This window comes from Crinia signifera, chromosome 11 (assembly GCF_055691185.1).
Source record: "Crinia signifera chromosome 11, ASM5569118v1, whole genome shotgun sequence".
Taxonomy (NCBI): domain Eukaryota; kingdom Metazoa; phylum Chordata; class Amphibia; order Anura; family Myobatrachidae; genus Crinia; species Crinia signifera.
Window position 1 is genome coordinate 62,889,056 of NC_139227.1, and position 26,398 is coordinate 62,915,453.

The window sequence follows — 26,398 nt, forward strand, 5'->3', positions numbered from 1 at the left end:
GAAATCGGTTCTGCTGAGCCTAGAGCAAGGGGAATTCTTAGCGTCTATGGATATTCATGATGCATATTTACACGTTCCTATTTGTGCAGAACATCAGTCATTACTGCGTTTTGCAATAGGGGAACTACATCTTAAATTTCAGGCACTTCCTTTTGGCCTGGCAACAGCCCCAAGGGTGTTTACAAAGATTATGGCAGTGAGGGCAGCTGCCCTCAGACTCAAAGGGATTGTGATCATCCCGTATTTGGACGATCTCCTGTTCAAAGCAGAGGCTGCAGAGAAACTGCAACAAAACCAATCTGGTATTCATCCCGGTATTGAAGGCCAGGGACATTTGTCAGTTGGGCCGTACAATTCTGAGGTTACCAGGCCCATCAGTAAGGGCAGTGCCTAAAGATACTGGGCAAGATGGGCATCTTTCGAGACCCTTCAGTATGCCAGATTCCATTCTGGGCCTTTCCAGTGGAACTTTTTGGCATGTTGGTCAGAAAACCCAAGACCATGAAAACAAGACTTTATCGCAAGCAGAAGAAATGCTGAGGGGATTTCCCATTCGCATTCAAATCGGACAATGCCACGGTTGTGGTGTATTTAAACCTCTAAGGGGGTACTCGCAGTAAGATGGTGACGATGGAAGTGTCTCGGATCTTCAAATGGGCAGAGACTAATGTTTCAGCTCTATCTGCTATTTTCATTCCAGGAATCTGGAATGTCGAAGCGGATTTCCTAAGTAGGGAGGACGTCCTGGAAGGGGAATGGGCTTTGCACCCGGAAGTTTTTAAAGAGATTGTAGCTCTTTGGGGTCATCCAGAAGTGGACTTGATGACGTCCCGGCACAATTGCCAAGTGCCCAAGTTTGGTTCAAGGACCAGGGATCCACTGGCTTGGGCCGTGGATGCCATGACAGTGCCCTGGAAGTTCAGGTTGGCCTATGTCTTCTTTCCTTTTACAATGATTGGCCGAGTGCTGAAGAGGGTGAGATCACAAGGGACTTGCTTCATTCTGATAGCACCGGATGGGCCAAGGAGATCTTGGTACTCCAGCACTGAGGTTGTTGACAGTGTCATGGTGCCTTCCTCTTCGACCTGCTCAGACATGGTCTCTTTTTTACATCAGGACCTAGCTTGGCTAAATTTGACAGCTTGGCTATTTAAACCTCTCTCTCTAAGAAGAAGGGGTTCTCTGAAGTTATCCATACCATGTTTAATGCAAGGAAACCGGTTTCTTTTTCAAACTATTATAGTTTAGAATATTTATATTAGATGGTGTAAATGTGCAGTTTACTTATTCTGTTTGCAGTTTGTATGTTTTCCCTGGATTCTGCTCCCTGGGTTTATCTCAGCTTGTGTTTGTGTTTACTCGCTGGTGGCCTCCACTGGTCAGCCTGTGCCATTGCAGCTCTCTCAATAATGTGTCAGTTGGGCACAGGTGTGTCATTATCAGGATGCTAGCTTGGAGTGCACTGCTGCGCTAATTACCAGAAGCCTTGATAAAGGATCTGGACCTGTGTAGCCCGGCCAGTTATACTGTCTTGTCGGGATGCAGTTAATATCCCGGCGGTCGGGATCCCGGCGTTCAGAATCCCGACGCCGGAATCCCGACCGCCGAAATACCGACACATTCTCCCTCCGTGGGTGTCCACGACACCCCTGGAGGGAGAATAAATTAGTGTGCCGAGCGTAGCGAGGCACCGGGCCCGCTGCGTGGCGAGCGCAGCGAGCCCGCAAGGGGGGGCGATCCACGACCCCCCCTTGTCGGCATTTCGGCTGTCGGGATTCCGGCGTCGGGATTCTGAACGCCGGGATCCCGACCGCCGGGATTCAGTACTGAATCCGTCTTGTCAGCCCTCATTCAGCCGTGTGCAAGCCCCAGCCAGAGTCCTGTGTGCTACTGTGTGCTACTTTGTGGACCCTGCTTAGCAATCCCTTGGCGTTCCTGGTTCCCGAGTCCTCCAGAGTCTCGTAGTGTTGGTTACTGCATCCTGCCCTGCTGCAGCTAAGTGTTCATTGGACTTTTTGCCTTGTATTCCTCCTGTCTCCTGGTTTCCCTAATACCAACCTGGGTGTCTGCATTGTGGGGCTTGTCCCTCGCAGTGCAGGATAGTACAGTTGAGGTTTATTATTATTGCATACCATCTTCTGAGCATTGTTGCCATTGTTTATTATGCATACCATCTTCTGAGCATTGTTGCCATTGTTTATTATTGTTTATTCATACCATCTTCTGAGCATTGTTGCCATTGTGTATATATACCACCGTCACGCATTGTTGTGTCCAGCCATAGATTACCTTGTCTCATCACCTGTGGGAGCATTCCCAATCTCCCTGTGTAGTCAACCCCTTGGTTGTCCAGGGGCCCCTTGCATCATGTGGGCATTAGGTAGCTGTTCCCCTTGCTCTCTCCTGGCCTTGGTGGGCGCGTTGTCACTCTTAAGACCAGGTGGCATGGCGAAGCCTAGTTCTGCACGCGCCAGCGAACCCTAGTCTGAGGCAACGGAGGTAGGGCAGGCGTGGTTGCCCCCGGATCCTAACAGGCTGTGCTTGTACAGTTCCTACATTTTTTACCAAAAGTTATTTCTTCGTTTCATTTAAACCAAGAAATGGTTCTTCCGGTGTTCAGTTCCCCGGAGGACACCAGGAAAAGGGACAGAATTAAAAATTTGGATGATGTTCGCGCATTTATGTGGACAGAGTGAAGGAACTCAGTAAAACTGATTCTTGATTGGTTTGTATGATGTACACAAAAAAAAGGGATTGCCTGCTTCTAAGCAGACCATTGCTCAGTGATTGAGGTTGGTAATTGCTTTGGCCTATACCAAAGTTGGCAGACCAGTGCCTTTTCAAAATCAGGGCTCATACCACCGAGTCGGTTGCTGCCTCTTGGGCGGTGCGTCACGGGGCTGCGGCAGAACAAGTAGGGTGGGCTGCCATTTGGTCATCTGTTCACATTTTCACGCATCATTCGGGTGAGCAGTGATTAGAACTGCAGACCTGAGCATACCCTCCCAAAGGACCGGCTCTTGAACGTCCCAAGGTTGAGCTGTGTCACCAGGATAGGTTGAAAGAGAAAAAGGGATTTTTGAAAGAATTTACCATTCGAATCCCTTTCTCTGATACTATCCTGGTGACACAGCGATCCCTCCCTTACGCTCAGTAAGTAATACCGTTTTCATGTGTTATCATGTTATAATGGTTATACAATTTACATAGTTACATAGTAGGTGAGGCTGAATAAAGACTTGCGTCCATCTAGTTCAACCTATGTTTATAGTAGCTAATCCCTTGTTGTATAGTATGTTCTGATATTTTAAAGACAGATTGTTACTTATCCATACCCGTGGATGTTTTTAACCAATAAATGTTTATCCAACCTTATTTTAAACATATTTATAGTGTCAGCCGACACCACTTCTTCAGGAGGAGAGTTCCAAAGTTTGACTGTTCTGACTGTAAAGAAATGTTTTGTTCTAGATGAACAAAATCTTTTTTCTTCTAATCTAAACTCGTGCCCTCGTGTCCTAGATTCCTGTTTAGCATAAAAAAGGGTGCTTGACAGTTCCTTATATTGGCCCCTGATATATTTGATTTAATTTAATAAATACAGATGGACCTCTCAGCCAGTGGTGCCAATCGCCAGAATCACCGGCGGAGAGGCCCTACATCTGACATAAACGCGCCAGCGTCTCACACGCACGCTCGTACGTCCCCTTCAACACGGCGGTGGGGAGTACTTTCCCTGCCCGTCTCTGTTTCAGGGAGATGGCCAGCCTTAGGGGGGAGCTGGGGGCAGCTGCAGCGGATGTCGGGGAGCTGCAGCGGGCGACAGAGGGCGGCAGAGGGCACCGTCGGAATGGGGCACATTTAGAAACCGTTTTAATTCCTACACTGTTCACCTGATTTGGATGTAAATAGCCTCAAATTAAAGCTGAAAGTCTGCAGATAAAGCACATCTTGTCTGATTCATTTCAAATCCATTGTGGTGGTGTACAGAGCCCAAAATATGAGAATTGTGTTGATGTCCCAATATTTATGGACCAGACTGTATATAATGTAGTATACTACTCTTGCCTGGTAATTTAAAACTTATGATTCAAACAAGTCCCTTTCGTCTCAGTGACAGTGCTCCATATTTAGATATTTGGGTGAGACAACCGTAGGTATTGCTATGGTCACAACACAGTGACAGGATACAGCAACATGTAATTTTGCACATTGATGTTTGTTTTAAATTATTTTATTTTTATCATAGCTAAAAAGAACTTATGTGAATGTTTGTTTTAGTTAGACTAGGGATATGCTGGAGGTGAGGGGGCGACATCAGTGGTGAATACTGCAGGGGATGTTTAATGGGGGCACAAGGGTGTTCAGAGCCCCCCTTACCCAGGCCACTGGTAACTGACCCATTTGCACTCCTCAAAAGCAGCCATGTTTATTGTACTAATCCTTGGGCTAATTGTTAAGACTTTCAATTACATAAATATTTGTATTTTATTTCAGGCTCACAGATATTTACTGTATTACTGTGGACGGCTCTCAGTCTTGCAATGGTCATTATAGGTAAGACTCTATAGATTATAGAGCAATATTATTTATTGTGATAAGTAAATACATTTTTGTGTTGTAATCTTTGGAACTTTCTTTTTACAGGTTCCATGCATGTTGACAACTGTCCAGTAGAGCCAAAAATCCCAATCTACCTGATTGTGGCAGGGGTCTTTCATTTGGTGGCATTTGCACTCCTTCCACTAAAGCTGGTGAGAGACAAGCTAGCATATGCCATAGAGAGCATTATGGCCATTTTCTCCTTTTGCTGGTTCATTGCAGGTAAATATGAGGAGATTTGGGGTTTGAATTTTTGCCAGTGAATAACATTTACAGAGAATAATATAACTGACATTGCCATTGTATATATTAAGTACACTGGTGTATTTATAATGGGTACAGTATGCATGGTGCACACGGGCCCTCAGGGTCCAGATGGGCCCAAACCGCACTTTTTATTTTAATACTTACCCGTGTCGGCAGCAGCAGTTGTGCTGCAAAAATCACCTGGAAAATGTCACAGCGGCCATTTTGCTAGTGTTTTGCGCAAGTGCAGCAAATAAAATCACTGAGAAAATTGCATTGGGAGAACCTTGTACTCATAGTTGACAGTGCTACCGTCTAGAGAGTTGCACACGGGCCTCCTATGCCTATATTCTTAAAGTTGCCCTGAATTAGTAGACTGTAAAATGAGAGACTGGAGGGGAAAAATGACAGCTAGGAGCTAATTGGCTAGTACTTTATCTTTATCCACTTCATTCTTTACAAGCTTTAATAAATTTCCTCACAGATTATATATGAAGACTTTACGTATCATGGCTTTAGTTTACAAATTACATAAAACACAATAATTTGATTCAATATACAAAGATTAAAGGGGTATTCTATCCCGGGTCACGACTGTCGGTCCGTTCCAACAGCAGTGACCCTGGCCCATTTTTGTTTTGCTCGACCGCAAATCTCACGGTGCCGATCATCAAAAAGGGGGTGTGTCCGCATAATAGAGAACAAAGAGTGGTCGTGAACAGTGCCGTATCAAATATGATACCCGTACTAAGTGGAGTGCCACAGGGTTCGGTTCTTGGGCCCATTTTGTTTAACATTTTTATTAACAATATTGGGATGGGGTTACTCAGCAATGTATCCATCTTTGCGGATGATACAAAACCAAGCAGAGTTATTAAATCATCAGAAGATGTCACCACGCTTCAAAATGATCTTGACAATCTAGATGAGTGGGCAAAAAAATGGAAGATGAGGTTCAATGTGGACAAATGCAAGGTCATGCACCTTGGGAGAATTAACCAGTGTGCTAGTTATAACCTAAGCGGGGATGAATTGGGTAATTCAGTACTCGAAAAGGATCTAGGAGTCCAAATAGACAACCAACTGGGGTGTAGTGCTCAATGTAATATAGCAACAAAAAAGGCCAACAAAATTTTTGCATGTATTAAAAGGGGCATGGAAACTAGGGACTCAAAAGTAATTATGCCTCTGTACAAATCATTGGTTAGACCGCACCTCGAATACGCAGGGCAGTTCTGGGCCCCGCACTATAAAAAGGACATCATAGAATTAGAAAAAATCCAAAAAAGAGCAACAAAGCTTATTAGGGGAATGGAGAATTTAAGCTACGAGGAAAGATTAAACAATTTGGGACTATTTACACTAGAGAAAAGACGTTTAAGGGGGGATATGCTCAACATGTATAAATATATTAGGGGCCAATATAAGGAACTGTCAAACACCCTTTTTTCTACTAGAAAGGAATCTAGGACGCGAGGGCACGAGTTTAGATTAGAAGAAAAAAGATTTTGTTCATCTAGAAGAAAAAATTCTTTACAGTCAGAGCAGTCAAACTTTGGAACTCTCTTCCTGGAGAAGTGGTGTCGGCAGACACTATAAATACGTTTAAAATAAGGTTGGATAAACATTTATTGGTTAAAAACTATGTAAACGGCCGTACATGTAACTATGTAAATGCCCGTGGATTGTGGTGATCCGGCCGGGATCGCGGTCGTTCACGGCAAAACGGGCCTGACAGCTTTTAAAATCGGGCCCATTTTGTTGATCTACCTCTTCAATGCTAGTATCTATTATGCCACCTAGGTGGAATAATGCAACAGGCGCTTTGAGGTGAGTGATTTGGCAAGCTGCTACCACCGTGGGGAGGTCAGCCCCCAAAAGAAGAAAGAAACGAACAATATATAAAATGGTGGAGCGCTCAGATAGAACGATATGACCAATTGGGTATTACAAATTATTTATTACTGATAAAAGACTGTGATGTTTCATATAAAAAAAGCAATTGCATATAATAAACACATTAATATGGCTGATACTCAGCCCAATATAATAAACACGAATAATCAATAATGGTGTACAGCCTGATATGTTGCGTAAAAATGGGAATATCAGTATAGCATTAGACAATTTTTCTCACTTGTTCCAGAAGTTGACTCCCAAAGGGAAAAAGGGGGGTATGCTCCCAGTTGTTGTGGGGAGAACAACTGGGAGCATACCCCCCTTTTTCCCTTTGTAGCTTGCATGTTTTCCCTGGATCTGTACTCCAGGTTTTGTGGATCCAGCTCCCTGGGTTGCATGCATACCCTGCTTCTTATGTGTGGCTGCATGCAAGGTTATTTAGTTCTTAGGTTTAGGTTCTCAGCATGCAGACCCTGCCAGTTATAGTTCAGTTTTAGTTCTGTTTAAGTCTAGTCAGTATTCTGTCCTACAGTAGCTGCTTGTTAGCCTTGTCTAGTTCTGTCATAGCCTGGATACTGCCCTGTGTACCCCAGCAAGTCCTCCTGCCGAGCGTCCTGAGCCCCAAAGCCTTGCCTGTGCTACGGTGTCCAAGTTCCTGGTCCCGGTCAGCAGTCCTGCCTGCCTGCGCTGCAGCCTCCTGAGATCTGTCTACTGTAATTCCATCATTACAGATAAGTCAATGGGGGAGATTCTCTAAACTAAAAATACGGTAAAAACCACGTTATCAGGTTTTTGCCGTATTTTGGGATGCTCTAAGCATCCCCCGCCGGGTAACCGCGACGGGGGGGGGGAAATCGCCAGAAAAATCTGGCGATGCCCCATAGAAGCTTATGGGCTTCTACCGCGACCCCTCGCCACCCCGCATCGACCCCCCTCACCTGTGTCCGGGCAGCACAGTGCTGTGCTGCCCGGACCTGTGACCTCCTCCTCCCTGCACTGTACATCCTCTTCCGGGTGCAGGGAGGAGGAAAGCCAGCCCCCCCCCCCTTCCGCAGCAGCAGCAGGCAGCAGCCGGGTAAGAGAGGGAGGGGGGAGCCACCGGGACCCGCCGCTCATCGGAGGGTCAATGCAAAAGACAGCTCATAACGTGAGCTGTCTTTTGTGATAATTATAACATATGTTAGATCATGTGCGATAAGTATGTTTGCGGTAACCGGCGATGGGCAGCGGTAAGGGGGCGCGGATGTAAGAGCATCCCCCCCCCCATGGCTTCATGGCTTCTCCCTGCAGCTGCTTCTTTTATTATTATTTTGTACGGTACCATCTCTGTATTGTTGCAGCAGCTCGCACTGGGGGTCTGGTTGCCCTCTAGGGGCCATTCCTTCTTTTGTGCAGTAGTCTGGGCTTGTATTTGTTTTTGTATTTGTTATTTGTTACCTTAGTGCATTGTTGCACCCGCATTTTTGTAGACTCTGGGGGTGTCCTATACTGTGTGTCTCTTTAGTCAGCTTTCCTCTTGCACTCTCCACACCTTGGCGGACACGTTGTCTCATGTAAGGCCGGGCAATATCGGGGTTGGAGCTGGCATAACCAGCTTCTTCGAATGCGGTTGTTATAGGTTAAGACTAGCACCGCACGTGTCCGTCAACCACAAGGAGAGGCAACAGAGTTAGGGGTCAGGTTTGGCGGTACCCTCCAGAATCCTAACAGAAGCGGGGGGGCATGGTACACTTATACGATGTCCATGTTGACCTATGTTGACATAGACACCCAAAAAGTGTGAAAACTCATGTCAACCTCTTTCATGTTGACATATTGCTTGTGTTGACCTTTTGACCATGTCGACTTAAGGTAAGTCAACATTTCCATGTGTCGACGTACAGTATGGCATATCAATAGTGGTTGATCTATTGACTGTCGACCTTATTACTGTCGACCCCATGACCCACACACTGTAATGTTATATTAAACATTAATGCCCAAATAATAGTAAGAACTCATTTAATATACGTTTCCAATTTCCATTACTAATTTTGTAGTAGATTATGAAGCAGTGAAAAGAGTGAAGAAGTAAGCCAGTGAAGTTGCCATGGCAACCTGCCCCACTGCTACTTATAATCGTATTTCATTAATTTGACAAATGTAATCGCAAAGCTGATTGATTGGCATGGACAACTTCCCCACTGGCCCACTTCATCACTATTTTCACTGCTTCATCCATTTTCCCTGTACCAGATATAAAATAGACTCTGCTATAATCCAACAGATAAATGCCAATTAAGTTATCTAACCATCTAATTTTTACCAATCAAGAAGTTCTATGGCTTCATTCAATCATCCTGAATGTAGACATTGGGACACATTTAACTACTGTAGCTGCATGGCTCAGCTCGAACCTCATGTACTGTGCTTGATTCATCAGTGATCAGACAGGGTCGAATTGGATTCAGAGGTGGAGAAGGGGCGGGCATCGTGGCATTAAGTTTAGCAAGCGGTACTGAATCAGGCCCACTATGTTATAAGAAAAAGAGTGAAAGATGTATCAAACATTGGTAAGAGATAAAGTGGTAAGAGATAAAGCTTCCCAGAGCAAAAAATCAGCTTCTGTCATTAATCTAGCACAGTCTTTGCTATAACAGTTTGAAGCTGATTGATTGGTCGGCTACTCCACTTTCCAAGTCTTGATAATCTTTCGTTAGTTAGAGGTCCTGTACCTCTGTGGCTTCCGTGTCCAGTACAAATCAGCCCTGCGTATCAGTAACATTTTGCCCTAGATTTGCAAAACAGTTAATCTAAATATCTGATTGATGCTGATAGTATTGACCAGCGCTCAGGCACTACAAATAAATGATATATGGTACCCTTAGTGTAACCTGTGTGTTGGAAATGAATGGGTCTGTGAAACAAAACATGGGGTGAAAAAACAGTATTTATTTGTACAGAGGGACACACAGATGTGGTCTATGTGTGCAGTGCCATTCCCGGCCGGGAAGGCAGATGGTAGGGCACAGTGGGATGCACTGGCGGTCCTCTGGGGTATAATGATACTGCGGTGGTGGGAATGGTGGGGCGGCGGTGGATGTGGTGGGGGGGGAGCGGAGAAATGTGGGTGGGGGGTAGGTAGGTGATATCAATGTGGACTATGCCCACAGAAAAGTCCCGGACAAAAGTCAATGGTGGAGAGTCAAATGGCGTCCTGGAGGATGGAAACCAGCGGGTGGGTCAAGGAAGGTGCCAGGGTGTCGTCGAGGGCTGGCGTCATCACCCACAGCAGATGCCGGCGCTATCTCCAGACTGTGGACAACATCGAGGGACCTTCCAGACGATAGAAGAACCATCGGGTATCAGGTACTTGCACGGTGCACCGCCGAAGGTGTTTGGGACGCCAGCCCTCGACGACACCCTGACACCTTCCTTGACCCATACAGATAGTGGTAGATGCTCAAATTAGTTCAGTAAAACTTTTCAGGTGCATGCAAGGGAGGGGTTAATACTTAGTAAGTAACAAGACATTGGTTCCCCCGGCACACTGAATAGTTTTAGCAACCAATCTTGAACACTACATGATAATATAATTCAGAGATATTGGTTACATATACCTGCGCAGGTGTATGACATGCCCCCAAGCCGCGTCAAGGCTTCTCTGTATATTGGGGGTCCCTAGCGCTATATCTAGGTGCAGGGTGTGGCACCCCAAAAACTATCATAAGCTAGGAGGCCCAGTGCGGCATGCCAGTGAGATACTAAGTGTTAATAATTAGTGATAGGAAGCCGAAGCCATTATCATGTGGCTCCTTGCTGACTAATTGTAGACCCAATTTAGGGTAACAGTGGTGTGGGGTGCGGTGCCCCTGGACTGGTTGGGCTGGGTGGCTTTAGTGTGGCATGCCCTTACATTCTATTAACACTTTTCCCTCACTAACACTATCTATCTCTTATTTTAATTACATTTCATTTATCTCTCTCCTTATATATATAGCTTTGGCTTCCTATCACTAATTATTAACACTTAGTATCTCACTGGCATGCCGCACTGGGCCTCCTAGCTTATGATAGTTTTTGGGGTGCCACACCCTGCACCTAGATATAGCGCTAGGGACCCCCAATATACAGAGAAGCCTTGACGCGGCTTGGGGGCATGTCATACACCTGCGCAGGTATATGTAACCAATATCTCTGAATTTTATTATCATGTAGTGTTCAAGATTGGTTGCTAAAACTATTCAGTGTGCCGGGGGAACCAATGTCTTGTTACTTACCTTCCTTTACCCACCCGCTGGTTTCCATCCTCCAGGGCCAGGGGTCCCGAGAGAGGGGGGGAGCAGGTACAATTTACCCGGGCCTGTCAGGGGGGCCCTGGTCTGGACACACAGGTTTTTTTTAATTTGGTGGCAAGTACCCCCAACATGACCCATTCCATTAGGTACAAAATACTCTGTTCCTGGACTTCCCTGCCAGTGGTAGTTACAGAGGTTGGACTCCAGCACAGTCCAAAATTCAAAGAGGGGCAGTCACATCAACTGCCAGTGAGTCCAGGACAGTGATGCTTGGGGTGGCAGTATATACTGTATGACCCCCCCTTTTTGAATATTGGACTGTGCTGCAGGCTCACATCTGTAACTGCCACTGGCAGGGAAGTCCAGGAACAGAGCATTTTGTAACTAATGGAATGGGCCATGTTGGAGGGTATGTGTAAATCCTTTGCAAAGAGCATGTAACCCCTGGCAGAGCATGTTAACCCCTGGCAGAGCATGTAAATCAGGTCAGACAGGTTAATCCCTGGCAGAGAATGTTAACCCCTGGCAGAGCATGTTAACCCCTTAATATGCAATGAGCATTACAGTGTGTGGCATAGCGTGTAATGAGCATTATGGCATGTGGTATAATATGTAATGGGTGTGTGACGTGTAATAGGCATTACAGTGTAAATTTTTGTACATGTATCCACCTTGGAAGCAGTGGCGTAACAACGGGTCCGCAGAGTGTGCGGGAGCTCCGTCCGTGCGGGCCCCAGGAAGTTGTTGTACCGGGGCCCAGGATTTCTCTTGGCGGCCCTGTCCAGGATGCCATTTGACTCTCCACCATTTACTTTTGTCCGAGACTTTTCTGTTTGCATAGTCCACATTGATATCACCTACCTACCCCCCCCCCCGCATTTCCCCGCTCCCCCCCCCACCACTTCCACCACCGCCCCACCATTCCCACCACCGCAGTATCATTATACCCCAAAGGACCGCCAGTGCATCCCACTGTGCCCTACCATCTGTCTTCCCGGCCGGGAACGGCACTGCACACACAGACCACATCTGTGTGTCCCTCTGTACAAATAAATACGTTTTTTTCACCCCATGTTTTGTTTCACAGACCCATTAATTTCCAACAAACAGGTTACACTAAGGGTACCATATATCATTTATTTGTAGTGCCTGAGCGCTGGCCAATACTATCAGCATCAATTCTAGAGTTTGGGATCACTCGACTTAGCAGCCGGCCATTTGGGTTCAGAGCGCCACGATCCATTTCCAAATCTAAATATCTGATTGCCAATGATTAGTTTTGCAAAAGCTAAACTAAAAACAAGTTTTGCAAAATGGAAAAAAAAAACTAAAAAGTTAAAGATAAATTTTAGCCGAAATGTACATCAGCCACAATTTTCACCTTACCCATAAATGTATTCAATTAGTTTTTGTTTAAACTTTTATTAAAATGCTCCATAAATTAAACCTTTAAGAATAATGGACCTCCCCAACAACCTTCCTCAAATTTGATTCACAACATAAATAATGTACTGTAGCAAACACTTTTATATCACTATAATATAATTATATGTAAAAATAAATGTCTGTATTCTTTAAGACCCTTTTTTCCTTTTTGCTTCCCAGGTAGTGTCTGGGTGTTTAGAATCTACCAGGACAATCCAAGACGTTGTAATGATCTGGTTTATAAATTTGCATTTGGAATCCTGATCTTCGAGTACATATTTTTAGCGTTCCTTGTTGCAGTTATTTGCCTATGCACATGTTGTGCAGGTTGTCTGGGTTTAATGGTAAGTAGGCTTTTTTTTATATAGAAATGTCCTAGCTCTTTATTTGTATGGTGGCAAATTATTTATGTTTATCTCGATGAATATATTTAAGGAAAGGGAGGTACTCTTTACCTAGAACGGCGCCCACGATTTTGATCTTAGGCATCGCAAGGTAAAAAATTGCGTCGGTCACATCGCATGCGGCCAAAAAAACGCATGCGATGTGACCGACGCGATTACCGCGATTTTACATAGGGAACAATGTTAAATGGCCCACAGACCCCCAAATAGCCACCCTGAAGTGTGAAATGGCCCCCCCAATTGTTAACGCCACCCCACGATCAACGTCAACCCAAAGCGCGGCGAGCGCAGCGAGCCCGCGTCCTCCGACTTTTTCATACCCCCACTATCCACGTCGGCGCGGAGTCGAGAATAGAAAGTGTGGCGAGCGCAGCGAGCCACTGAGCCCGAAGCGTGGCGAGCACACGCGGATACCTTCACAGGTATCCGCGTCCCCTCGCGGGCTTCACATTTATCCGCGTCCCCTTGCCACGCTTCGGGCTCGCTGCGCTCGCCACACTTTCTATTCTCACCTCCACGCCGACGTGGATAGTGGGGGTATGAAAAGGTCAGAGGACGCGTACCACCGCCCCTCACGGGCTTGCTGCGCTCGCCACGCTTCGGGTTGACGTTGATCGTGGGGTGGCGTTAACAATTGGGGAGGCCATTTCACACTTCAGGGTGGCTATTTTGGGTCTGTGGGCCATTTAACATTGTTCCCTATGTATAATCGCGTTGGTCGCATCGCATGCGTTTTTTGGCCGCATGCGATGCGACCGACGCGATTTACATTTCAACATGCATTTCTATGTAAAATCGCGGGCATCGCATCGGTCGCATCGCATGCCATTATAATGGCATGTGATGTACATGCGATGCCCGCAATGGGCGCCGTTCTAGGTAAAGAGTACCAAAAGGGATTATAGAAACATAATGTGTATGGTTATACCAATCAGATGCTGAGAATGTGATTATGGACTGATGAGAACAGTCTGATAGAGATTGCTGTGCAATAAATAACCAAGTTATATATATTTTTTATTATAAATTAAAAAAAGAATACAAAAAAACATAAAAACAAAAATATAACGGAGTGAAAAAAAGGATTCTTACTGTAATATATGTGAATCTCCTCAGCGCTATAACAGGCAATGCATTTTGTGATCGCCCAACCACTTCCTCAGGCTGAAAGCAGGGCCGGATTTGTGACTAGGCCCATGAGGCACGGCCTAGGGGCTACACAGGCAGCAAGCTGTGACCAGGTAATGGAAGACGGTGTAGTATAAGTCCCTCCTGGTGCCCAGAACACATCTCTCTTCATCCGTTTACATGAGTGCAAGCTACCCTGGCCTGGCCTCCTCTCTCACTGCATTTCCTCTGCTGGCCTGGGCAGATGATATCTCCTGGATGCTGCTTTCCTGCCCCTGTAGAGACTCTTCACATGCAGGGGGCCCCAGCCTGGGGCCCCCTGCTGAGCCTAGCCAGCTACCTGAGTGAGGCCCCCGCTGTTGTGGCGTTAACCGCCGGTGCCCTCTTCATACTCGGCCATGCCATGTATTTGGACTCCTTATCTTGCACACCAGCTGTCCCAACAGGCCCAGCCAGCGGCTTCCGAGAAGGCTGCGGCTCTGGCCCCGGTCTCTGACATCCCTGTTGCCTCACCTTCACTGCCTGGAGTAAGTGCATTAGCCAGTGGGAGGGAGGGGAAGCATTTTACTCTAGACCATTAGGTCATGTTAAAATAGTGGGGGGGTCCACCAAAAATGTTGTGCCTAAAAGCGGCCTGACACCAAAATCCGGCCCTGGCTGGTAGTAATTCATGCAAAACTAAAGAAACTGTAACACTCAGGAACATGAAACTAAAAAGGCATGGCAGCTGCAAAGTCGAAACCTGTAACATGGACATCAAACACCAATCAAGAAGATTAAACCAGTCATATACATCAGATCTAATTACTTTTACAGCCCTTTGTGCACACCATTCGAGATATAGCAGCCAATTAGATGCATACTGTAAGTGAATTATTATCTGTTAAACAAACATCAAGCAATCAAATGTTAAAAACAATAAGAAATGGTTATCATGTGTCCACTAGTGATGAGAGTGCCTTATATATAATAATTGTCTATGAAATAAACAATGTACAGTATCACAATAACACTCTTCAACTTCAAACTTAAGAACCACATACACAAAAGATGACTTTGCACGATTTCATCCGATTATGATGTTTTGGGTCAATATATTGTTTGAAAAGTATTAAATAGTTTGTGTTTTCAATCCAATACAATCTGATGCATAGTCCTGTGTCGCATAGGAGCCCCTAGATCGGTCGTAATGCACCAGTGATTTATCGGAATCAGATGGAAAAGGAGTGCTATTTGCATTTTGATATATTTCGCATGAAGTTTGACTGACGTTTCCAGTCCCTCTAGCCCACTAATCCAGCCCATCGGATATATCTTATGGTACAATTGTATGCCATAACATATAGTGCATGCAATTTATCTCAGCTTGATCAATCGCATGAGATATATCTTATGCAAAAATGACATCAAGGTACAAAATCGGATAGAATCATTCCCGGGGAGTTCAAGGGAAATTCCATCGTTGTAGTGTTTGGGACCCTATACAGGGGAAAATATGCTAAAATTGCCAATCACAGCTGACCCGCAGTACAAACGGGTACGACCGTGATCAGCCTGAGAATTCGGCAAATTTACTAAGCTGACAAACTCTCAGGATTCGTATTTTCAGATTGTGAAGTCATTCGTATTTGGCAGGTGACCAAGAAGCATGCTTCACTGTGTAAAAAATGTAACCAGCCCTGGGGGGAGATTCTCTAAGAATCTCCGCCCCCCCTTCGCCTGTCTTCGCAATTTTAATTATCGCATATGTTGTAACATATGCGATAATTAAGGCAAAGGACAGCTCTTGCAGGGAAGAGGATCAGTGCAGGGAGGAGGTCACAGGTCCGGGCAGCACTGCTCTGTGCTGCCCGGACACAGGTGAGGGGGCGATGCGGGGTGGTGGGGGATCGTTGCGGGGCGGCGGAGGGATGCGGTAAAAGCCCATTGGCTTCTATGGGGCATCGCAAAATGCGGTAAAAACCCGGATAACGGGGTTTTTACCGCATTTCTTATTTAGAGAATCTCCCCCCTGGGCTCTTTGAGACAGAAGTGGTTTCAGAAATACAGGGGGAAAAATACCTGGAGTTTTAACATAGGTCCTATGGTGGGAATCGGCCATAGACGAACATACTAAATTCATAACATTTGCGTCTAAGGAACCGCACACAGCCTATCAGGTGCACCCGGAGCCTGCTCTGGATAAACTGAGGGAATTCATTCATTCTCAGGGAGGAGCTGCAAGTGTAACACACTTGCAACTCCTCAGTCCGTTTGGTGTCGGGATTTTACAGATTTTTTTTCAACCCCTGGATGCCTACAGTACATGGATCAAAGAAGAAGTGATATATGCCAGAGGGATGGTGAGTATAATTTTTTTCACAGGTACCCTTTGGATTCTACAGGAGAAGTAGACCGACCCTACGTGTCAAGACAGGATAAGTATGTATGTATGTATGTATGGTGCGTGTAATAAAAATATACTTTAATCGTGTGTGTGTTTTATTTGGGTGATGGGTCCATGGTGGGACTACAAGTCCCAGTGGGCCCATTAATGCCCTGCATGCTGGGACTTTTGGTTTACCACATCCCAGCATACGGGGGTAGGCTTGCTGAGGCTTGTAGTTCTACTACAAAACCAATGCCTTTTTTTTACATTACAAGCCCAACGCCCTGCACAGGGGTGCAGAGGACAGCCTCGGGATTCAGCCTGTGCTGAGGGTGCCCTGGAGGGGGGACCCCTTTATTGGGGTCAGTTGTCATGGGTGAACTTGTATAAAAAGTTTCTTCCGGCTGTGGCATGACACCGCTGGCTGTTAAAGCCTGGTGCTGGTTATAAAGATATGGGGGACCCCTATTTTCTTTGTCCCCCCGTATTTCTTCAACCAGCACCGGCTCAAAGAGCCTGGGACTGGTTATACTCGTAGGGGATGACCCCCACCCAGTTTTTTTTTTATTATTTATTTTTTCACATTTTTAATCAGAGAAGCCTACAGGGATCTGACTAATTCGAGCAGGCTTCAGCACAAAATGGATGGAAAATGTGGTGCATTTTCCATTCGTAATGTCTGCTGAATTCCCAGATGAATTCAGCAGTACGAATTTTAGTAAATGAGCCAAACACTATAGAACTCATGGTCATATACTGTATGGCTGAACTCATCCATACAGAAGAATTTGCCTAAAAGTTGCAGTTTGTAAAAACGGCAAATCAGCGGAATTCAGCTGATAGTAAATCAGCCAAACAGCTGATCCCAGCCGTATTTAACATTGAATGAGTACGAAAGGGTGCACTGGAAATACACCTATAGTACAGCTGGCTTCCTGAATTTATGACCAGCGGGAAACATGAGTGGAATTTATAGACTGAACAAAGCGCCTGATTACGACCTGCTCACTAAGCAGCACTCTATCGCTGCTTAGCAAGTGGATAAACGCCACTGGGTAGCGAGCGAACCAAATGGCGCACCAGCATGTACGCTGACACATCCATTAGCATGCAGGTGTACAGGCGAAAAATCATTTGATGGTCGCCGACCATCGAATGAGTTTTCACCGCTCACATATAAAAGTCAGTCTGACTTCATAAGACGTTAGACGCCCGACCCATACAGGTTGTGGGCACGCACAGGAAACACTGGGTGTCCCCAAGCGACAGCCCCCTGCCCTCCCACTACCTGCCCCGCTGTGTGCTAATGCCTCGCCGACTGTTATAGTCCCTGTAGGCATTCGCACATTGGGTCTTTAAAATCACCAATACAGTATCATCCCTTCCAACTGTCCAGATTACAGAGGGACAGTCCCTCTATTTGGACAACACATCAGGAAAGCCTGCGATCACCCCTGGTCTGCATAGTAGCTGGTGATCACTGAATAGATGCCTTGCGCTTACACACAGAATCTATATAGTGTAGGGAGGGGGGATCATGCTGCAAGGCTTCATCTCCTTTTAGAGCAGGGTTGCCGACTTTCAAATGCTCCTCTCCGGGAGAAGCCCGGAGAGGAGACTTTCATTACCCGTTCAGGAGGGGGCGGGGCTTGACTGTGCCATCATTAAGCCCCGTCCCCATTACAGGAAATAGACGCAATCACTGATCTCCATGGAGGGGGCGGGGCTAAAAGACACGAGTGTGTCATTTTAGCCCCGCCCCCTCCTCTGAGACCCGCGGATTGCGGCATTTAAATGCCGCGATCGGGGGGCTCGGTGGGGGTCCCCCTGATTCCAGGAGTGTTGCCCACCCTTCCGGGGGGGCCGGGAGGGGGACCCAATTTTCGGGAGACTCCCAGTAATCCTGGGAGGGTCAGCAACCCTGTTTTAGAGCACACCAGGATCCAACTATCTAACTTCAGAATTAGGGAGCATTATGCTAGATGATACCAACAAATAACGTGTAATGACATGTAACAGATAGTAATGATGATGGTCACATCCTGGATTATTATTTCAAGGATCCCTAATAAAGTTATATATTTGTGGCCCCTCCACCTTTCACCTGGCCTTCACTGGCATCATAGCCTGCCCTGTGCACTTTTACTGACATTCACCCTATTAGACTCTGCCTGTTGGTACATCACAAAAATCAAGTGAATTCTGCACAGGATTCGCTCCCCCCAGAATCTATCCTTTATCAAAAGGCTAGGAAATAGTGGAAGGTTATTAATGCACTTTTAACCAAACCCAATGGGATTTATTCCTCTATTTTGAGACAAAAACAATAGGTGGATGGTGCTCCCTACAGTTAGAACATTCATGTGAAGAGAAAAGACTATTTTTTTATTTGCAGAAAGAAGGACTTTTATTTAACATAACTTTTATTAATCTCACATAAAATTTCTAGTGAGAACAGAAATATTATGGTTAAAAATTTTCAACCAAAAATATATTTTATTTCTAAATGCGATATATTCTCATGATACCTAGTGAAATAATAATAAAAAAAGTTTTGTATTCACAGGTTAATCACCTTTTAGAGGCTCTTCTAAATAAAAATGTTTTCATTTTAGAAGTCCAAAATGTTGTTGTTTCAAGGGAATACCTTCTCTTCTATGGTTAGTCATTGCACAGATTTTTCTTATACCACTTTCACATCCGCTCTCACCCGGGATTTGGACACTGGTCCACCGAGGGCGTAACCCAGCATTTGCAATGCAAGATCCCCCACAGTGACTCTGCTTATGCCGACACCATTGGGGGACGTAGCAGAGAGGCGGAACATCATCGGGAGGCGGGGGAGGCAGCACTTGGAGCTGAACAGGACCCGGGTCACTCGTCCCAGGTTACCTGTTTACAATGCAAAGCAACTCAGGTCCAACCATGCCACCTGATGCTAACTATACCTCTCTCACTAAGAACTTAACTTTGTATATGACAAATTATACTTGATAGACTCTATCAAGCGTCACATCTTGGAAGCAGAGCGGCACTGCAGGGGCAGACAGGGTGGCAGTTTAATAAACTACCCCAAAAAAAGAGAAATGCTCCAAAGAGCAAAAAATACAAAGAGGTGCAAGATGAAATTGTCCTCGGGCCCTCCCACCCAGCCTTATGTTGTATACAGGACATGCACAGTTTAACAAACCAATCATTTCAGCGACAGGGACTTTAGCAGCAGGGACTGTCACATGTGGCTGAAATTATTGGTTTGTTTGGGCCCCCACAAAACAAGCTGGCAATGGGCAGTGCACAAACTGGTTTTGCAAGATGTCACCCTCAGCATCCGATTCCTCACCCTCATCCTCTTCACACACAATTTGTCATCGCTGGAATCAACCAATACAGGAGGACTGTGTGTATTAGGACGAAAGTGCTGGTGAAGGAGGTCCAGTTGTTGGAATTTGAAATTAATTTTTATGAACATCATCTTCTCCACATTTTGTGGAAGTAACCTCCTACGCCGATCGCTAACAAGGTTCCCAGCTGCGCTGAAGACTCTCTCAGAATATACACTGGGTGGGCAACTTAAATAAAGCAAAGCCAGTTTGTGCAAAGTCCGCCACACTGCCTTTTTTTCTTGCCAATAATAGAATGGACAGTATCGCAAAAGTAATCATCCACCATTCTTTCAATTGTGATAGCATCATAGGCAGTAGCAGTAGACATGTCCATTATGGTAGGAAGCTCCTTCAGTCCGGACCAGATGTCAAATATATTTCCGGACTGAATAGCAGTGGGTCTCTTAGGAAAATTTAGTTTTTTTCCTTACAACCCCAGTGGGAGAAACTGAAGAAGGAGTTGTGTGCCTGCCACATTCTGCTTCAGCTGACAATTTTTGGATCAAGAGGTCTTTGCACCTCTGCAGATTTGTGCCCATTGGTAACAAACACACAATGTAAGACTTAAACCTAGGTTCCAGTATTGTCGTGGATCCAGTATTGTCGCCAACATATAATGATCTGATTTTAAGAGATCGATGACCCTTGGATCCTTGCAAAGTGAATTAAGGGCGTGATCTACTAGTCCTACATATTTAGCAGATTCACTCTGCTTCAACTCCTCCTTCAATATCTCCAACTGCTTTTGCAAAAGGCCTATTAAGGGAATGACCTGACTCAAGCTGGCAGTGTCAGAACTAACTTCGCGTGTAGCAACCTTGAAGGGCTTCAGGATCTTGCACAACACCGAAATTATTCTCCACTGAGCTTGACTCAGGTGCATTCCTGTTCCTCTCCCTATGTCATAGGTCGAGGTGTAGCTTTGGATGGCCTTTTGCTGCTCCTCCATCCGCGGAAGAGTGGAATTCCACCTCGTGACCACCTCTTGCTTCAGCTGATGGCAGGGCAAATTTAGCATTTCTTGCAAGTGTTGCAATCTCCTGCACGCACTTGCAGAATGGCGAAAATCTCCACAAATTTTCCGGACAACTGCCAACATCTCTTGAACACCCCTGTCATTTTTCAAGAAATGTTGCACCACCAAATTTATTGTGTGAGCAAAACATGGGGCATGTTGGAATTTGCCCAGATGTAATGCACTCACAATATTGGTGGCATTGTCTGATACCACAAATCCCGAAGAGAGTCTAAGTGGGGTAAGTCATTGCGCAATGACTTCCCATAGTTTTTCTAGGAGGTTTTCAGCTGTGTGCCTGTTACTGAAACCGGTGATACACAGAGTAGCCTGCCTCTGAATGACAAGTGGGCAGTCATGTAGTCTTTAGTTTTCCCTGTTCCACTTGTCCACATATCCGTGGTTAAGTGGACAGTCCGGACAGCTTTTTAATGTCCGTGTACAGTCTGGGTATTGCCTTCCTGGAGAAGAGGAACCTAGATGGAATTTGGTACAGGGGACACAGGACCTCAAGCAACTGGGTAAAACCCACAGTATTAATTGCGGATACTGGACGCACGTCTAATACCAACATAGTTGTTTAGGGGTCAGTAATACACTGTGCAACGGAGTGACGGCTGGCATACTTCATCCCCCTTGCAAAGGATTGTTTTACAGTCAGTTGCTTGGTTAACTGATCAGGACTACCATTCCTGGTCCCCTTCCTGGAAGCAGCACCAGCAGCAGCAGCAGAAGCAACAGGTGTAGCTCTTAAGGATGCTTCTGAGGAATCCAGGATAGGAGAGGATTCAGTCAGGATCATGACATTGGGTGCAGGACTACTTCCCAATCCGATAATCGATGAGTATGTGGATGATGCAGGTGTTTGAGGAGATTGCAGGCCCTTGGAGCTAAAAGAGACAGGGGAGCAGGACGGTGACACTGGGCAGGCTGCTACATGTTTGTTCACAGTTTCTTTTGACAAAAACTTCTGATGGATGCGCTGCAAGTGACGTAACAGTGAGGAGGTCCCAAGGTGCTGCACGTCCTTACCTCTACTTACAATTGCTTTTCAAACGCTACACACGGCTTGACAGTTGTTTTCCGGATTTGGGTAGAAATAATTCCATACATAGGTTTTACATACATGGATTTTTTTTGTCTTTTGCTCTGGCATGAGAATGGGCTTTTTCCCCGGACAACTGTCTCCGTCGGTGCCTTGAAACAAACAACATCATCCTCAACATCGTCATCATCCACATCCTTCTGTCTGCCAGCTACACCAACAGAACCCACATCCTCATCCAGTTCCTCACAAGCATCCTCAATAACCAGGTCAGCATCTTGACTGGGGATGCTCTTCCACACACTTGCAGAGGGCACGCAAATGGTGGAATGAACCTCCTCTTCATATACAGTATTTGAAAGGTCCGGCTCACATATGGCATCGACACACTTCGACTCTCCTCTGGGATTTGTGACATTTGTGAACTCGCCTTTGTCTTCTTAATAAGTTTCCTTTGTTTGATTGTACTACCAGAAGGGCTACCATCATTCTGAGACGCTGTACCATCAGTCAGAAACAAAGGCCAAGGCCTTATCCTTTCCTTCCCACTGCGTGTGGTGAATGGCATATTGCCAATTTTATGCTTCTCTGTAGGTAACTTTACCTGTTTGGATTTTTTATGGACCTTTGTAAAATGACATTTCTGCTTTGATTTCACATGGCCTCTAGGCCTTTGACCATCGGCCTTGTCATGACTGGTGGTAGCAGCTTCAGCACTTCTATCAGGTTGCTGATCTCACACTATTTCCTCCTCCATCATCCTCCAAATATGTGTTTTTATTTTATTTATTACTTTTATTTATTTTTCTTACTTTACACTGGACACAGCCTGTCACACTGGACTCAGCCCCCAGACAATGGACACCGCCCCTGGACACAGCTCCTGTACACTGGACACAGCCGTCACACTGGACACTGCCCCTGTACACTGGACACAGCCCGTCACCCTGGACACAGCCCCTGGACAATGGACACAGCCTCTGGACACCGCCCCTGGACACAGCTGCTGTACACTGGACACAGCCGTCACACTGGACACTGCCCCTGGACACAACCCATCACCCTGGACACTGCCCCTGTACACTGGACACAGCTGTCACAATGGACACTGCCCCTGGACACTGCCCCTGTACACTGGACACAGCCCGTCACCCTGGACACAGCCCCTGAACACAGCCCCTGGACAATGGACACAACCTTTGGACACCGCCCCTGGACACAGCTCCTGTACACTGGACACAGCCGTCACACTGGACACTGCCCCTGGACACTGGACACAGCCCATCACCCTGGACACAGCCCATCACCCTGGACACAGCCCCTGGACAATGGACACAGCCTCTGGATACCGCCCCTGGACACAGCTCCTGTACACTGGACACAGCCGTCACACTGTACACTGCCCCTGGACACAGCCCGTCACCCTGGACACTGCCCCTGTACACTGGACACAGCCGTCACACTGGACACTGCCCCTGTACACTGGACACAGCTCGTCACCCTGGACACAGCCCCTGAACACAGCCCCTGGACATTGGACACAACCTTTGGGCACCGCCCCTGGACACAGCTCCTGTACACTGGACACAGCCCGTCACCCTGGACACAGCCTCTGGACAATGGACACAGCCTCTGGACACCGCCCCTGGACACAGCTCCTGTACATTGGACACAGCCGTCACACTGGACACTACCCCCGGACACTGGACACAGCCCGTCACCCTGGACTCAGCCCCTGGACAATGGACACAGCCTCTGGCCAACGCCCCTGGACACAGCTCCTGTACACTGGACACAGCCGTCACACTGGACACTGGACACAGCCCGTCACCCTGGACACAGCCTCTGGACACAGCCCCTGGACACGCGACACTGCCCCTGGACACTGGACACTGCCCCTGTACACAGCCCATGTACACTGGACACAACCCCTGTACACAGGCCCTGTCACACTGGACACAGGCCCTGTCACACTGGACACAACCCCCATACACAGCCCCTGTACACTGGACCCAACCCCTGTCACACTGGACACAGCCCTGTCACACTGGACACAAGCCCTGTCACACTGGACACAAGCCCTGTCACACTGAACACAAGCCCTGTCACACTGAACACAGCCCCTGTACAGCCCCTTGTACACTGGCCACTGCAGCCCCTGTACACTAGACTTGTGTACAGCAGCCCCTGCAGACCCTTATCGAGTGAGCAGCAGCAAACAAAATAATATATTATTATTATAGCACAGCACAGAGCATAACCACCCTCTTCCCTCTCCTATGCTGGAGTAAAGATGGCGGGGCTTATATAGAATCCAGATCCCACGAGAATCCGACAGCGCGATGATGACGTTTTGCCTCGTTTTCGGTCCGGCGGGAACTCCCGAGTCTGCTCGGATCCCGCCTCCGATCGCAATGTTCGGGTGGGTTCGGATCTCAGAGAACCGGACCCGCTCCTCTCTAATATATTAATATATATATATATATATATATATATATATATATATATATATTAAAGGTACTTGTGTAATATCTGGGCGCCCGATTTTTTCATCGCATGCCACTAACTAAGGCATGCGATGAGACGCGATGGGACCCGATTTTCGGGGTTTTTGGACGTTCCCTGTACAATGAAAAGATCGGTTGCATCGCATGCCATTACAATGCGACGCGACCGATCTGATTTTTACATTGGAATGTTAAATGCCCCCCCAGACCCCATTTTTAATTGTATACCCACACTGATGGTTAATTATTAGGTCAAATACCCCCCCCCCCCATTGTTAATGCCACTCACGATCAACGCCAACCCGAAGCGTGGCGAGCGCAGCGAGCCCACGAGGGGCTGCAGTACGCGTCCTCCGACCTTTTCATACCTCAACTATCCACGTTGGCATGCAGTTGATTTTATTTAGTGTGGTGAGCGCAGCGAGCCACCGAGCCCGAAGCGTGGCGAGCGGACGTGGAATACGAGCCCGAAGCGTGGCGAGCGCAGCGAGCCCCTGCGCGGGGACGTGGAATACATGTGAAGTAATGCGCGTCCGCTCGCCATGCTTCGGGCTCGGTGGCTCGCCACACTATACAAAATCAACACCACGCCGACGTGGATAGTGGGGGTATGAAAAGGTTGGAGGAATCATACCGCCGTCCCTCGCGGGCTCGCCCTCGCTCGCCACGCTTCGGGTTGGCGTTGATCGTGGGGTGGCGTTAACAATGGGGAGGCATCAAAAATCGGGTCGGGGGGGATTTAATACAGGAATCAGGCATCTGGGTGCCTGTACAATTAAAAATCGGGTCCAGTCGCATCGCATGCGATGTGACCGATTTTTGGTTGTACAATCACTTAAGATTAAAAAAACGGGCGCCCAGATAATACACAAGTACCATAGTAAACAATTATGTTTATGGTTGCTGTTGTCAGAGCGGTGCACATATACAGTAGGTGTGCTATTTATCAGTTTTACTGTATCACATATGTAATATAAATATAGTTCTTAGAACCCGTTTGTTATTGCCTTGTCTTCTGCTGTCCCACAGTCATGCAAAGCATGAGACTGTGGATGAGCGAGACTTGGATTAACAGTTGGGTTGAAAGAATAGTAAAGGGGGCACTTCTGTCAATGGATCTCTGATATCGGCTTCCTGATATAATTCGCACCTACACTCTGTGCAGAGGTATATTGCTGGGCACCATGTGGAATTCTGATACAGCACTCTACAATGTCCTCTGATATCAGGATGCTGAGTCAAGCAAAACTAGAAGAAGGCATATTTATTAAGGTATCTGTTTACGGATTTAATATTTAATGCTAAGTGGGTGGTGATTACAGAACCTATGCTATTCCCATGGGTCGGGGCAGTTGGGTATTATAGGCACTGTACTATTGTCACTTGGTACATAGTTTCCATATCATTTACATGAATAAGCAAGTTGTATTGTAATATCAATTCTGCTATGTTTCAGGCATCAGAAACAACAGCAGAGGCTCCTGCTGGGAACACCTCACCGGAGGATGTAGAAGCTCTGAAATAAAACACTTCCTGACTTGGAATCAAGCAGAGGAACCCTGTCATTATGGAGGTGCTGATGAGAGAATGAGACGCACTGACACCACCACCTGGCTCATAGGATTTAGATGCTTCTTTCATGATGCTGGTGTCCTCTGTCAAGGTTGCAAGCATTTCTATCATCATATTAAAGGGACATTATAAAGTAACACCAATTGTTTTAAATATATATATATATATATTTTATAGAGCTCTTTGTGAATAAAGAAACATTAGTCCCTTGACTGAGAGATGCTTGTGAATGATTGGTTAGGCCATAAAGATATTGTGCCATTGTCCCATTTTCCATGATAATTTGGCCACACAATTTAGCCACAGGGGGCACTGTTATTTTTTTAATTGGCAGCACTTAATGTATATAATCATTTAACCCTTTCAGTGTTTTTTTTTTTTTTTTTTAAACTCCACCGCTGTGTCTACCAGGGCCGGGCAGTGCTGCTGTGCGTTATATTAGCCACTGCCCGGCCCTGCCCCCGATAACCCGGCTGTATGCAGCGTGACGTTAGCAAGGTCACGCCACACACAGCCAGGGGAAAGGA

General features: G+C 46.4%; 1 protein-coding gene across 1 annotated transcript in view; it reads left to right on the forward strand.

Annotated features, from left to right (window-relative positions):
* LOC146045222 (transmembrane protein 272-like) overlaps positions 1–26,083 on the forward strand; it is a 96,879-nt gene extending 70,796 nt beyond the window's left edge. The window contains exons 3-6 of the mRNA XM_083163936.1: positions 4,498–4,557; positions 4,648–4,824; positions 12,630–12,793; positions 25,756–26,083. Coding sequence (XP_083020062.1) covers positions 4,498–4,557; positions 4,648–4,824; positions 12,630–12,793; positions 25,756–25,824 — 470 coding nt within the window. The 3' untranslated portion in view covers positions 25,825–26,083. The remainder of the gene's footprint in view (positions 1–4,497; positions 4,558–4,647; positions 4,825–12,629; positions 12,794–25,755) is intronic.
* Positions 26,084–26,398: the final 315 nt, after the last annotated feature.